Genomic DNA, 14,384 nt, shown 5'->3' with positions numbered 1-14,384 from the left:
CGCCCTTTTGTCGGTGTACTTGCCGTGTCAATCATCGTGCCAGCTGTTCCCGTCTCGGCGTTCCTCTCCAAGACAAACATGAGAGAGACAGTTTCGCCGTACTACTCCGAGGAGAGGCCATGAGGCCTACCGAGCCGGCCAAACTCTCCGGTAGACACATCCGTGTGCAGGCCTTGTACATACGAGGGGAGCCAGGGTGCGAACCGCGATAAATACTATGCACCTTCTTACATGGACGTGGACAGGAATGCAACGTTCGAGCCGGCCATCCCAGCCGACCGGCCCTGCGGCCTCGCTTGCTTGGGTCCTTGCATGTCGTCGTTTTCGGTGTTTTGGTGCCAGAGTGTCGCAGTCGCTGCGGCGGGCGCAACAGAGCGGCCTGAGTGAGTCCCTTACTTGTTCCAATGGGAAACGTACCCTGCTGGAACTGGGGCTACTACATCTAGGTACATCAGTGGCTTTTCCATCTGACGATACGGGCGCAGGCGCTGGGTGGAACAGGTGTGACCGACATGGCCTAAGATTTACAGTGCCGCTTCCGCGGAAGCAGGGGAGGGTGGCTGTTGTGCAGCGAAGATCGCGTTTGGGGTACCACTGCTTCACTGTGCCACAGCGATGCCATGTCCCTGGCTGACGCTGGGGTCGGCTGCGACCTGATTGCGCGAAGAGACGACAGGTTCATGTTGGCACCCGCGGGCCCAGGTAGGTATTCGTGAAAATGCGACCTGATGCCTGCTGACGGAGCCTACACCCACCCCTTGGACAGGACAAGGGCATGGCGAAACACGGACCGGCCCGTGTTTGACCCTTGAAGATGAGAGCGCATTCCGTTTGTTTGCCGTCTGGCCCATCCTGGCCTCGAGACTGTCAGTCACAGAGACCATGTCGCCTGCAACAACATCCTACGCTGGGACCGTCCGTGAGGTGATCGTAGTGCGCTGTGTAGGATTAGAGCACAAGGCTTGGAAGGGACACACGGACTTCACGCCTGCGCGGGCAAGCTACGCCGCCCTCGGCTGGATTTTCGTCACGGTAGGAAGGATGCTCCTTTACACCTTCTTGTCACCTTGTTAGGAGGCGGGTTCTGTATTGGCTGCGCGATGCCATCTTGGGGTGCAACGTACCTGCCACGCGAGCTACACGGACACTGAGCGCTTCCACTGGGACCACTGGGACCCCCGCGTCACAGTGCTCATGGCCCTGTAACTCCGGGCAAGTGGTCCTGCACTACCTCGCACTGCTTACCTAACACCATTGGTCCCTTCGGCTCATTTTCGGGAGCGCGCTCCTAGTCAATGAGGTAATATGAGCAATTCGCGATTCCGAGGAAATCGCGACTTGCTTCCACAACAGCAAGCACTACACGTCTTCGCCCGTTTACAGCAACCTCACGCGTCCCTGAGCCCCTCATCTCAATCACACGAAGCTGCTCGTACGCATTGCACCTGCATTGCGGCCAATACTTGAACCATTCGCGTCATTTCCCCAAGACTGTGCAAAGACCTTGTGCACAGTCGACGAACCTGCTCCCCCTGTTCTTCGCGGCTAGCTATATGCAACAAGAGCCCACCGAGAATCCAGAATCGCGTCGTCAAGCAACCGTCCCCGAAGCCTCCTCCCACTTAGCCCACGATGGCCCCTTTCAACATGAAGCCGATCACCTCCAGCGCGTCCGCTCCGCCGACGCCCGCAGCTCTCGCAGCTCGTCGCCACCACCTGCGCGTCTCGCTTTCCTCGACGCCGTCGACGCCGACCAGCTCGATGAGAGACTACGCGGGCTGAATCTGCGCGATAGTCGCGGGAACCGCCACCGCCCTATCGCCGCAGGTCAGAGAATCTTGGACTATGAAAATGCCCTGACGCCGCCCACACCAAGGCAGGCCATGGGCTTCAAGGTCATCAAACGCTCTGACTCATTCAGCAGCGTGAAGCTAATCGACTTCCCCAACGGTCAGTTCTACCGGGCTTCCCTATCCAGTTCGCGCTTGAGCAGATTCTGACTTGTTTGAAGAGATTCTGACGCACGTCCTGTCCCATCTCCATCCCGATTCGCATGCTTCAGTCGCTCTGGTGTCGAAGCGCTTCTACGCGCTTGTGACAACGCCGCACGCATGGCGGATGGCTTTCCTGCGCTACTTTCCGGGGCAGACCCTGCTTGAGAAGAAATCCGCAAAGACAGAGGCGGACGTCTGGTCAGAGACGGCTTCAGACGTTGTTCGGTTCGAAACTCGCTATTTCTGCCGGTTGACGCCACTCGCAACGTGGCGTAGTGAGTACCTCTTCAGAACGCGCCTCATTCGCAGCTTGGCTCGCGGTAAACCCGGAACGTCTACCAGCAACATCGGGTCATCGGGAGCCGGTGGCTCATCTGGAAAGAAGAAGGGTGCCGTGTTGACGTACAACTCCAAACTTCCCTGGCTAGTCACAAATGTTCACGCCGTCTTCTCCAACGGGAAGAAGCCACCTCAGGCTATTCAGGGCACGGCAGATCTCGGCGTGGCGACAATGAGTGATCCTACCAGCGGTAGGATCGAGCGGTGGGGACTTCAAGACCCCTTCACAGCCGCTCAGCTCGAGGAGGTGGCTCCGAACCTCGTGCCGTACGGCCTTGGTGACGGTCCTGCCGCCGTGCCGAACGTCATGGATGTGAGCCAGCCGTACGGCATGCTCACGGGTGAAGGCTTTCCCGGCGGCCGTGCATACTTCAGAGGTGTGGACGAGCTATGTGGCCGCTACCTGGGCGGTGAGAGCGGCGTGGTCGACACTTACGCCGACATACCAAAGATCCCTGAGATGTCAGATGCCATCTGCAGTGTCTGGATAGCCAAGTCCTCGGCGGTCCTTACTGCTACGCAATCCTTGTGCGGGATGCTCACCGGCTCTGCCCTCGGCATTGTCACTGCGTATTCGCTTGGTTGGGATCCCAGCGGACCACGGCATGAAAGCGGCGATATGACGGCGAGATGGGTTCTGAGCCCCGGTGTGCCCATCATTTCTATGAAGGTTGACGACGCGTATAGCATCAAACGCAAGTCATCAACCAGAGTATGGGCCGTGGCTCTCAATGCTTTGGGTGAGGTGTTTTACCTGACGGAGACACCCTCAGCACCTTCGACTCGCGCCAGCGGTGACGACATCACTAGGCAGGCATGGCTTGCCGGGCGCTCAGCCTACTGGCACCTTATAGAAAGCACACGACGTGTTGCGCGCCCGGATGACCTTGACAAGAATGCTTTGCGCGGCGCGTACTCTCCCCGGTCCCCCTCGGATTCGATGGAGCTCAACAAACTGCAACTGGCCGCCGAAGCCCGGGAAATCGAGAAGTTCCTGCGCCAGAAGCCAGCGCATTTTCGAAAGGTGTGTGAGGGCTGGGACATGAGGCGGAGACTTGACGTGGACTTCGCCGCCGACGACGGTGCTGGTGCGGGAGAGGGCATCGTTGTGATTGACTGCGGGCTGGCCGATGATACTTGTGCTTGCATTCGGCGATTCTCAAGGGCTCTGGCACCAACAAAAGTCGACGACGGCACTCGCGAAGTGCAATCAGCTGCTCCCTCACCTGGGCGTGACGTCCCATCTCTCTTCGGAGCCGTCGAACCCAAAGCATCCGTCATCTCCGGCTCCCCTGAGCCCGTATCGCCCAGGCCACCTCCTCCGACACCATCAGCACCACCTAGCCAGAATCGAGGTCTCCATGAGTGGCACTGCTCTAAGCTGGAGCTCAGGAATCACGTTCAGACCATCATCACCTCCTCTGCTTTGGACTGCTCTCTGCAAAGCCAGCATACCTTGGCAGAAGACCCGCTTCACGTTGCCGCTGAATCGGGAACGTCGTCCACGAGGGTTAGATCCAAGGGAGACTCGGCCTCTTTCGAGATCCCGGGTCGCAGGGCGCGACCCTTCGCTGTTGGCACCAAGGGTGGTGCTGTGATAGTCTGGGATGCGCGCCATGGACTTTCGGAAAGCGTGTTCCCAATTCGCATCATCCAGACAGACTCGCCTGAGGTATCCTCGCTCGCAATTTCGGCGCTGTATCTCGTGCACGGTGGTAGCGATGGGCTCGTCCAGGCCTGGGACACGTTGGCATCGACGACCGATCCCATCAGGACCCTGAACGCTAGGTCTAATGGGCGTGTTCCGCGGCACATGATGGTTTTGAATCCGGCGCTTCATGAGGGCAGTTATTCCGCCGTGGGCGCAATTTACCTGGATCCGGACCCTACAAGCCTCCGGGGTGTCTTGTCCTTTGGTGCCTTTCTGCGTTTTTGGACATACAGCTCTGCGAACCACCCGGCGGGTCGCAAGCGTCGCCTTCGGCACTCTGACGTTCATGGCCGCCTGGCAAGTCGTCGGCTCGGCGGTGCCGTGTCTGGCTACATTGCAGCGGAGGAGGCCGAGCTGCGGCGTGAGAACGAACAGCGAGCACGGGAGCAGACCCGGCTGCGGCGGCGTTTCGGCGTAGGTGCCCTCGGAGACTTGACCGAGGAAGAGGCCTTGCGGTATGCACAGATGGTGTCGGAGGAGGCATACCTCCAGGATGAGCAGCGAAGGGCTAGTGACTCAGCTGCCGACGCGAGCCTCGATACCGCGTCCTCGATAAGCGAAACCACGGCAGACACAGCCACGCCCGAACCCAGCATCACGGACGCAAGCCCCCAAGTCAACAATCCAGTGACCGACGATGAAAGTGAATTCGAGCAGCAGATCCAACAGGCAATCCGCCTGTCGCTCTTGGAGGGCGTGAACGACATGGGCCAGTCACCCCGCGGGAACAGCTCTGGCGACTTTGAGTATGCTATCAAAGTCAAGCCCAAGGGCGGCAAGAAGAGGAAATGTTCGGGCTCGGCGTCTTCGTCGCCCGCTAGCCACACCCCTATCAATGACCCCGGTCCTGGGACCTCGAGCCCATCTGCCAACCAGGATGAGGATCTGGCAATCGCGCTCAGCCTCAGCATGCAGGCCCAGAGGCCGTCACCTCTTTCATCAGTCCCCGCTGTCAGACGTGGGAGACTGCACGACGAATTCCCACCGCTGGATAGTGAGGGTGTTGGCAAGGGGAAAGGTGTCACGAGGTGGCAGTAATGCGAGCGGGTCGTGTGGCCGTCGGCATTGCGTCGCGACAAGGCGAGGCGGCGGTGCGGCGAGCGTTTTGGCATCGCAAGATGCAAGCATCCATTCACTTGAGTTTCAACAACTTGCGGGCCCACAATGTTCAACAGTGGTGGGCTGAGGGCATGCACTTGATAGCCTCAGATATAATTTTCCAAGCAGATGTATCTTCTATAGCTCACTCGCAGCCGGCTTGCCAGTCACTTCATCGCCAATGTGACGTAGTGTCCAGGGGGTGTGTTGTGGTGGGAGCGCGGTCTTGAGATTATCTTGTCTTCCCTCTTCTTACGTCGCTGAGCCGAGGCACCCTACGAAGCCACGACGCGCTTGCCTAGCGCTGCGGGTCGCTTACCAGATACAATATGCCTGATAAAAGCCTAACAGGAGCGCTTAGCATCTTGATAAGCGGCGGGATTGCCACTCCCGTCCTCCTCTCACAATATGAATATAAGTCAGAGCCGCTGGCTCACCCAGATGCAATCCGCGACAAGTCCATCGTCTAAGAACACCCGGGGGGCACCATCCCTATCCCGCCCAAAAGAAAGTATGCAAAACGCATTTTCACTTATGCCAAGACCCAAACGCCAATCGCTATGCAAAACACTGTCCATCCAGCCAAGGAGTTAGGCCGCAATGACCTCCCTGAGTTGTCGTCTTCGCCCCTATTCTGTCCGGCCGTCTCGATCGGGAAGTCGCTTAGCCACGTGCCTGTCGGTGAAATCGTCGTGGTGACGGCTGTGCCGAAGGGATACCTAAAAGTCATGGACGCGCCCACCACGCCCGTCGGACCTATGGTCCAAGTCTGGCCAGCTATGACTGTTGTCGTCCATTCGGTCCCCGGCCCGACGGTAAAGGTCTTGCCGTTGATGACGGCAAGGGATGGAGCGATTCGTGTGATGGAGGCACCTCCTACGATCTCGTACGATGTCGTGGTCGGGCTCGCGGATTGTCCGCCGATCAGTGTACCGTGCACGATGACGCCCGACGGCCCGATCGAGATGGTGTCATCATGTATGATCTGTGAAGTTCCCGGGATACCGGGACCATACGTAAATGTCGTGGAGTGAACGACAACCACGCTGCGCCCAATGGCAGTGAGGAGCTCTCCTCCGCTCACCACGACGTCCGTCTCTCGGGGCAGCATGACGTGTTTGAAGGAGAGGCTTTGGCCTCCCACAACTAAGCTACCTGGACCGATTGAGATAGAGTGACCATCGATGACAGTAGTACTGGCAGTTTCTGGTATCGTCATGGTGGCCCCACCAACAATGGCTTGGGAACCCGACAAGGTGACAGGCAAGCCGCCGACAACGGCGGCCGTTGGCGTTGGCACCGAGACTGCTGTACCAGGGGCGGGGGGTTTCCGAACGGTGGCACCCTCGCCGACGACGGCGTTCGGATAAATTGTAAACGTACCGCCATCCACGGTCACAAGGCTGGTTTGGTCCGGGCCGAGGCCCGCGAAAGTCTTCTCATTGATGACCACTTGTGTGCTGCCAGCCGTGATCTTGAACGTCGGGTGCGGCGTAGCGGTGATGCTATCGGCATCAGGAGTTTTATGAGGGTCACCGCCGCCATTCCCGCCTCTCCCGACGGTTTTGTGACTACCATCGCCGGGGCCACCGTCTCCAACCTGACCCCATGTAGGGCTGTAGTTCGGAACAGGATCGGATGGGTACACAACAGACGGGTTTTTGTCCGTTGTAATGAATGTGATGAGGTCAGGGAAGGTAGATGGATGGGCTTGGTCGTTCCCATGGCTCGAAACCTCGGTACCCGGCGGGAGAATCTTCGGACTTACGCTGAAGGCCGGTGGAACAGCGGGGACAATGGTGGGCGTGCAGTATTTTGGAGTTCGTATGGGCTCATATGGCGGCGTGTAGTCAGACCTGTTTCCGTAAAAGGTGACAGTGGAGGTGTAGACCACGGAGAATTCGGTGAGTGGCCTGCTGCCCGCCGAGATTGGCGTGCACTTCTTGGTTGGTGCAGGGTCACTTCTCGTATAATTGACGGTCAAGTAGCCCCTCCCCGTGCAGTCAGACGGGTTGACGGTTGCTGGACAGTCGATCGTGATGGAGACGACGGGACCGCGAGGGCGAGTAGTGGTGCGGTTGTGTGATCTCGACGTCGAAATGGTGAGGGTAGCATTGCTTGGCTGCGTCGACGAGGAAGTCGTCGTGTGAGTCCGGTTACCGCGTAATGGGGTCGTCATCGACAGCGAGCTCGGCGACCCAGGTGTCGCCGGGCCCGAAGCGCTGCTGGATGCGGAAGCATTGGTGAGCTGGTCCGACGTGAGACTGCTAGCCGGCAATACTGTGGGTGGCCATGTGGAACGGGTTGATGGTGATGGTGGTGCGGGATTGGCGTCCACATTGGAGCTCGATGAGCTTGTGGGGGAGGATGATGGGCCTTGTCGACTGACATCCTGCGGCTCCGTCGATGTCAAGGACGTTAGAGCCGACGGAGGCCATGTAGATGCGGTGGCCGAGGTGCTGCTGCTGCTGTTGGAGGAGGGGAAGATTGGCTGATGGCGACGGTTGAGACCTAAAGGGCGGCGAGAACGGGATCAGCAACCAACAACGCCGGGCTGGCATGACGCCAGCGACAACCAACGGGCGCAATGGCCACCGGTTCGTGGCAAACGACGGGCGCAACCCGCGGTCCGAACGCACCTCGAGGTGGCAGTTGGGTTTCCGCTGCAGATACGGAGTCTGCCAGCAGGACAGCCGCGCATAAGAGCAGGCACGGATGCACATGCACTCTCATCTTGTGCTGTGCCGGGGACGACGAGAGAGAGAGCGCGCGCTCGCAGCACGCGATCAAGCACAGGGTGACGGCAACGGACGGGCGGCGCAACCGATGGTATCAGCCATGAAGCGGCTGGTGAAGTCGACGAGACGAGGCGCGGCCAGCAGGATGACCATGATTGATCGACGGAGCGAGGCAGACAGTCACTTAAGTCAGTCAGCGAGTCGGCTCGCTGATCAGGGCCCGGGACAGGCGGGCCGTTGCAAGACGCGGGCCGGGTGCGACATTCGCCAGCCGTGAGACTCTCTGCTCCCCTTTTATTTAAAGTGAGGTGTCGGGAGAATGAAGAGAGAGAGGAGAGAGAGAGGGGGAGGGAGGGAGGGAGGGTGTGAGTGGAAGTGAAAAAGGACTACTACCTGTACGTATAACTACCTACTAGCCTGTGACAGGATGAAGAAGCAGCAGGAGCGAGCCCGTCCGGATCCAGCACCAGCTGAGGTCCGGCGGCCAGGAGCGCCCCCCGGCCGTGGGCGCTGCCGATGGAGGACGGGCGGGACCTGGGCATCTGGGCTGGGCAGAACAGGTCAGGGTCTGCGATGCCATGGCTGACGCGGGCCGATGGAGCATCTCCACCGAGGAACCTTGGGGGCATGGGGGCTTTCCCTTCCCAGATGCACCGACGTTATGGGTGCTCGTGCGGTGGCGTTGGCGTTGAGCAAGGCTGGCCCTGTCCTGCCCTGGTCCTGGCCCTGGCCCTGGCCCTGGCCTTGGATGCCATGCTTTGACTAGGTGCTCATCAACACTGAATTTCCGTCCGTCCGTCCGTCCGTCACCGCTCCCTACCGGCATCTATCCACTTCGCTCACGCTTTGGCGGGCACTGTCCTGCTGCAAGGCCGGAGGCCCCCCATTTTGTTCCTGAGGTGTCTTGCTCATCCGAACCCAATCGTGCCCACAATACCCTCCTTGGAATGGAATGTAGACGAGACGGCGCAACACACACCACGCAGCACCACCACCAGCGGCAGGCGGGCGGGCGGGCGCGGGCCTGCCGCGTCGCAAGAGAGGCCGTCTGGTAATCTGTCGCACTAACAAAGCCTCGCCTCCGGCCCCAACCAGCCCAAGAGGGGCCGCCCGCTCCCAGCTAACAAATCGGGACAAGGGTTACTACGGTTCAACTGCCAGAACGGCCCAGGAGGCATGTGGCATGGAGGGCATGGCCTCCAGCAGCAAACGCCGACGTCGCTACTAACGTCTCTAGCACTACGTACTAGTTACTAAGTTAGCCCGTAACTACAGCACGACGTAACCTTTCCCCAAGCCTCCTCTCTCTGCGCGCGCGCCGAGGTCAGACTGGACGACTGCCTGCGCATCGAGGTGGGCCTTTGCCCACGGCCCACTGCGAGGGCGATCCCCCGGCCTGCTGGTCATGCTGGCCAACCGGGGTTCGTTTGGCTCCCATCATTTGCCAGGCCGCCCATCTTGATCCCATCCACTCCCGGCCAGTCAGGAGCCGAGTGCGTGTCTCGAACGGCCGCCACGGTCTCCAACATAGTATCTCTGTCGTGATTCCTTGTGTCTTGCGGGAGGGGGGCCTGCCGTGCAAGGAGTCCAGGAAGGAAGCCCTGTTGATGGTCCAGACGCTCGTCATGTTTGGCGCTGCAGTACATGCCTATATCGCGTCTGCATTATCGTCGCGCCCGCGACGCACAGGTACGTAGTAAGCCTGCCAAACCTGCCAGCGTCCGGAGAACCAGAAACGCTTGCTACATCGGGCGCTTGGATATTCGATGCGTGCAAGAATCTGCATGCCCGTCGTCGCCTGTCACCACTCCGGGCCAGCCGCCGGCCCACGAACTCGTCAATGGATGAACAGTGATGACCCTGAAGACGGTGGATCTGATGCGGAATTGACGGCCGGGTGCTGGCGCGAGCCGATGAACCGATGCAACGGTGTGACAGTGCCTCCCCAAGCCTGACCCGGCGAGACATATGACCACACCACCACGAGGCTGAGCGGCCATCGTGGCCAGGCCAGGTAGAGGCCGCCAGCGAACTGGGTCGACCGCCTTTCGACACGTTGACAAAGGAATGCCACGGCCGTCCTGGCCTCGTTGAGCACATGAAGGGACAGTTTCGTGTGCCGGACGTGACGCTTCTCGTTGGCCCAAAAGCGAGCGCACCACGCAGAGGCCCATTCCCGGGCATGTCTCACGCTGGCCTCGCCTCACTGGACTCGACGAGGGCCAACGTGGATCGGGTGGTATTGCTGCGGAGGGCATCATCTCCGAAATGTTTTGTCTCGCACGCACGTATCTTTGTCCAACGCTGACACGAACGAGTCAAAGGTCTCGCCAGTCCCGAGACCCTGGCATGTGGTGGGCTGCGGCGCCAGGGCACGATGCGACGGCTGTGTTCACCTAGGAATAATGGTTCGTGGTCGGTCTCGGTCCCGAGCCCGAGTGGGCATCGCGCAGGAATCAGTCCCCCCAATCTGGGGCGGCTCTCACCAGGGAGATCGTCAACGTAACCAAGTTACTAGGTGACTAAGTACTATGCAGACAAGGCTGTACCTTGCCCAGACAGTGATCCGCACAATGTACGTCGTCATCTTCTGTTCCTGATGTGCTGGGAGATCAAGAGCCAGCAACGTGGGGCGCGATGTTGCCGGCATTTCGAACCCCCTAGTGTACAACTTGCGCACGCTTTGTTTTCGCGACGATGTCGCACTGAGTCAGGTCGTTCATCACCGCTGCCGGTGATCAAATGCATTTGTGCTGCGCAGTCAGAGGTGGGCCTCCTACCCGGGCCCGTAAGCTGGGATGATTCGTGAACCATGCAGGGTCAGGGTTTGCACGAGCCACCTTGCGGTCGTCTCCCTGGTCCTTTCCTTGTACAATGCGCCCTGTCAGCCCCAAGTGAAGGGGTCATCCCGATGTCGAAGAAGCCGAGTCGGCAAATGTGCTCGTGAACCAACGAGTGGCCACGGCATTTGCTGGTTCCACGTCTTGATAACAGTGCGCCCAGGGGATCGATCCGTGGGTCGTCATAACCTGCAAGCCAACCGTCGGCAACAGGCAGGCGCCTACTTCGTACGCAAAGTCCCGCCGCCTGTACCTACCTTAGGTAGGGATCCTGATGATGGGAAAATCGGGCCGCCGGGAAAATCAGCGGTCCTCTTGTACCAAGTCCCATGTATTGGCCAGATGATATAAACGCGCCTCTTGCGTATGCTTGGCCCTCATGCGAGGCAGCTACATCGGCAAAGCATGGTGTTGGGAAAGAAGGCCATGCACGTGCGATATACCTCTATGAGAACGATATTCCCAATACGCACTACCCGCGACCAAGCGCGTGCGTGTCTTTCGGCACGCGTAAGAAGTGGTTTCCGCAGCGTCGGCGCCCCTACCCGGGGGTGGCTGCGTCTGCAGCGGCGGGTTCGTGGAACTGCTGCTCTGTCGTGAGCAGCAGGAGGACACAACTTACATGATGGGAGCCACCCGGTGGGTGGGCTGGCGACGCCTTGACGTGGGTTCCGCTTCTGAGGCACCTGTCCGAAGAGGCAAGTGTGAAAACGATGCCAAGCCGATAGTTGTTTTCCCATCTGCGGACAAGCGAGGCCAATGCATGAAGCTTAAATCAAGTTGAACGGGGGCCCGGTTCTTTGGAGGAACATCTGGCATGAGATCGGGGTTCGGTGTGCTTGCCGGGAGATGGGCATGGTCGAGATGACGCCAGCTGCTGGCTCGTCTCGGTCCACCCTAGGTCATCAACGGGCGGGGTTTGAAGTCAAGGCGTAGCGACTTGGTGCAGGCGGATATGCTGGATGCGGCGTGCTCAAGTTGTGCATCGAAGTTCGACGCGGGTTTGCCTCGTGCAATTGACAGGCATTACGGCGTCTTCGAGCGGACGACGTCTTCTTCCGCTAGGACATACATCTAGACGTGATGCGCTGCGTGACCACGCGAGCTTCATGACTGTCTTAGTACTACCTCCCTGCGTTCGTGATCTCTGAGGGAGGCGACATAGGTACTAAGCGATCTGGAGCAGTGCAGGGCGGGTAAAGCACCTGCTTCAGTGGGCGAGATGCGGTCCGCAGAGGCAGCTCGATCCGCAACGCCCGCAAAGGAAGCCCCAATACGTGTGGTGTTGGGAGACAGTGCTACTATCGACCTTCTCCATTGCGATGTCCGCCTTCCACATGGAGGTTTCGTGCGAGAGGGGGTGGTGTCGGGGGGAAGGCGCATGTGGCTGCATGCAAGGCGGTGGACGGCGGTGGGGAAGCGGAGCTGGGCTTGCTGGGGGGAGATTCATGAGCCATGTGGGCATGGATGGATGGATGCCATGGGGGCCCGATTTTCCGGCAGAAGTTCTGTGCACAAATGTGTGTCGCAGGGGGACTAATAAGCTGGCGTGTACTGTACTGGGCCAGGTATGCAAGTTGGCAATCCGGAGGGTTTGAGGTGGACGCTCCAGTTGTCCTAGGTAGCGGTTGCTCGTCCACTCTCACTCTCGCTGGGAGGTTTGCACGGCTAGCGCTCCCCGTGCTGTGGCCATGGATGTTGTAGAGGTTAGTAGTTAGTATATGTGCCAGGCGTACTCCGTAGAGGGGGGGCGGGCACCTGGTGGTGTCCGTCCGCTGTCTCCGCTGCAGGCCGCGAGGAATGATGACAGTTTCAAGATGGGACCTCGTCGATGGGGAAAAGCAACGCCAGGGTGGTAATTTGCTTGTTGATGCAAACGACGAGGCACGCGAGCCTCTGTCTCTTCGCCCTCTTCTGGTGCTCTGCGGTTCAGTACCTCGTTCGGCGCAAGCGCAAAGCGGTCATGAAAGCGAGAGTGAGGTTCTTCTTGACATGGCACCGCCACTGTCATCCGCACGGGCATGGCCTGAACGCAAGCCATCCCTGGTCCACCGTTCCGTGGTCCCTTCCTCGAACAAGGTACGTGGGCAATAGGACTTATTAGCCTGGGGGCTCCAAACGGTGTCATGCGGGGTGCCTGGCAGTCGGTCGTGGGTATCCCTCATGTACGTGCTCAATGCCTGATGAGCCTCATCAGCCATTTGAGTTTGGCAGGCAATTTAGACACCCGTGGTTAGAGCAGCTTCTCACCGCGGCGCTCCACTGGTCTCGCGATGAGACCTATGCGCGGTGCCCGACGACAACCCGTGCTCTCCAGGGCCGGCAGAGCGAGTTTGCGCGTGAAATCTCCTCAAGATTGGGAGAAACATCACCAGTTGCTCGTGCGCCGGGCCCGTGTGGCGCGGCAGTCCCTTGCCTTGCTGACCGTGCCCCAGGTACAAAGTAGGCATAGTATGAACTGGGCGTACATGGTGATTCGAGTGTGGTGCTTCACGGGGAATTGCTGTACCTCGTAGCAGGTAGTTGGGCCAGTCCGCTCGCTGGAGTGATCAGTCTCTCTCTCATCTTGCTTGCTTCTTCACACACACACACTCTCTCTCTCCGCGCGGCAGAGGGGCCAACGGGCGACCCATGTGGCGCATGGACGAGTTGGGAGGTCCTAATAAGACATCCTCAAACACACAGACTGACCGGTCGTCGCTGTGTCTGGAGCCCAACATGCGTGGGCGGCCATGCGGGCAATGCCGCATGTGCGTGGCGGCTGACATGATTGATGGTGACGGTGCTTCTGCCGAACACGAGCGGATTCGGCATGATTTCCTGCGCTTATTACGAGGTTGTGTTGTTGCATGGCGAGGCACGTGTTGTACGCACAGCAAGCAGCACATGCAGCATTCATTACGACGAGTAATCATGACGGGTTACGACGTATGTTCAATGAAAGAAATTTCCCACATCCGCGGGTGCGTCCAGCTGGATGTTGTCCTCGGCGGTGCCGTGCTATGCAGTACGGCACGGAATACCCAACAGCGACAAAGCCCTCTCTGCCTGGTTGGTGAATGATGATGATGATGATGATGATGACGACGGTGATGCCATCCGTCCCGTGCTGCGCAGCTCCCCAGCCACCGGTCCGTCTCGACTCTGGTCGACAATCCAATGCCATGCATGCAACCCCGAGTGCCGGCGCGGTGGTGGTGCCTGACCCATGGTACCGTACCTTTATCATCGATGCCCAGGGCGTTCCAACCAGCCCATTCACGTGAAGCACTGGTAATGCAGACGACTCACAAGCCAAGCTGCCGACCTAGGTAGGAAGGCAGGTATCCCATAGTAATGTACTTAGCTACCTGTACGTAAGGTAGTAAGAGTAACTCAACTTACTGGCTGATGGAAGCGACGTCGCGGTGTGGCGCGCCTAGCTTGTCCAGCCCCCGATCTCCGAGTTCCAGCGAAGCCAGGCGGTGTCGCCCAGGGCGGATTAGCGCCCTCGCCATCCGTCGCGTTGGGGCTCGCAACTCAGCTGGGCATCCCTCGTCATGTCATGCCGGATGTCCAAGACATGGAGCTCGGTCTCGCCTTTTTGGCAAGACTGCTGCTTTTCGCGCCTTGCTTTTCCCAAGCCCAAGGCACCGCGGGGCGGGCGTCCCGAGACCCGAAGCAA

General features: G+C 59.4%; 2 protein-coding genes across 3 annotated transcripts; one reads left to right on the top strand and one right to left on the bottom strand.

Annotated features, from left to right (window-relative positions):
- Positions 1-1,350: 1,350 nt before the first annotated feature.
- Positions 1,351-5,545, top strand: JDV02_007890 (uncharacterized protein). The gene is made up of 2 exons (XM_047989432.1): positions 1,351-1,950; positions 2,012-5,545. The coding sequence occupies exons 1-2, from the start codon at positions 1,554-1,556 to the stop codon at positions 5,080-5,082; spliced, it is 3,468 nt and encodes a 1,155-aa protein (XP_047845433.1). The 5' UTR covers positions 1,351-1,553; the 3' UTR covers positions 5,083-5,545.
- On the bottom strand, positions 5,238-8,205 carry JDV02_007889 (uncharacterized protein). Of its 2 annotated transcripts, XM_047989430.1 has the most exons (2): positions 7,782-8,205; positions 5,238-7,653 (listed from the first exon to the last, which is right to left on the bottom strand). In XM_047989430.1, the coding sequence occupies exons 1-2, from the start codon at positions 7,873-7,875 to the stop codon at positions 5,675-5,677; spliced, it is 2,073 nt and encodes a 690-aa protein (XP_047845431.1). In that variant the 5' UTR covers positions 7,876-8,205; the 3' UTR covers positions 5,238-5,674. The 2 variants fall into 2 exon arrangements, with proteins under 2 accessions (XP_047845431.1, XP_047845432.1); XM_047989431.1 differs by having other exon boundaries at positions 5,238-8,205.
- Positions 8,206-14,384: the final 6,179 nt, after the last annotated feature.

This window comes from Purpureocillium takamizusanense, chromosome 7 (genome assembly GCF_022605165.1).
Source record: "Purpureocillium takamizusanense chromosome 7, complete sequence".
Classification (NCBI taxonomy): Eukaryota; Fungi; Ascomycota; class Sordariomycetes; order Hypocreales; family Ophiocordycipitaceae; genus Purpureocillium; species Purpureocillium takamizusanense.
Note: the sequence above shows the minus strand (reverse complement) of the source record. Positions and strands in the feature narration are given on the sequence as shown.

Coding starts and splice junctions, on each gene's coding strand:
- JDV02_007889 (XM_047989430.1), bottom strand. CDS start 7,875: ATGAGAGTGCATGTGCATCCGTGCCTGCTCTTATGCGCGGCTGTCCTG. Junction 7,654..7,781: donor AACCCAACTGCCACCTCGAG/GTGCGTTCGGAC, acceptor GCCGCCCTTTAG/GTCTCAACCGTCGCCATCAG.
- JDV02_007890 (XM_047989432.1), top strand. CDS start 1,554: ATGCAACAAGAGCCCACCGAGAATCCAGAATCGCGTCGTCAAGCAACC. Junction 1,951..2,011: donor GCTAATCGACTTCCCCAACG/GTCAGTTCTACC, acceptor ACTTGTTTGAAG/AGATTCTGACGCACGTCCTG.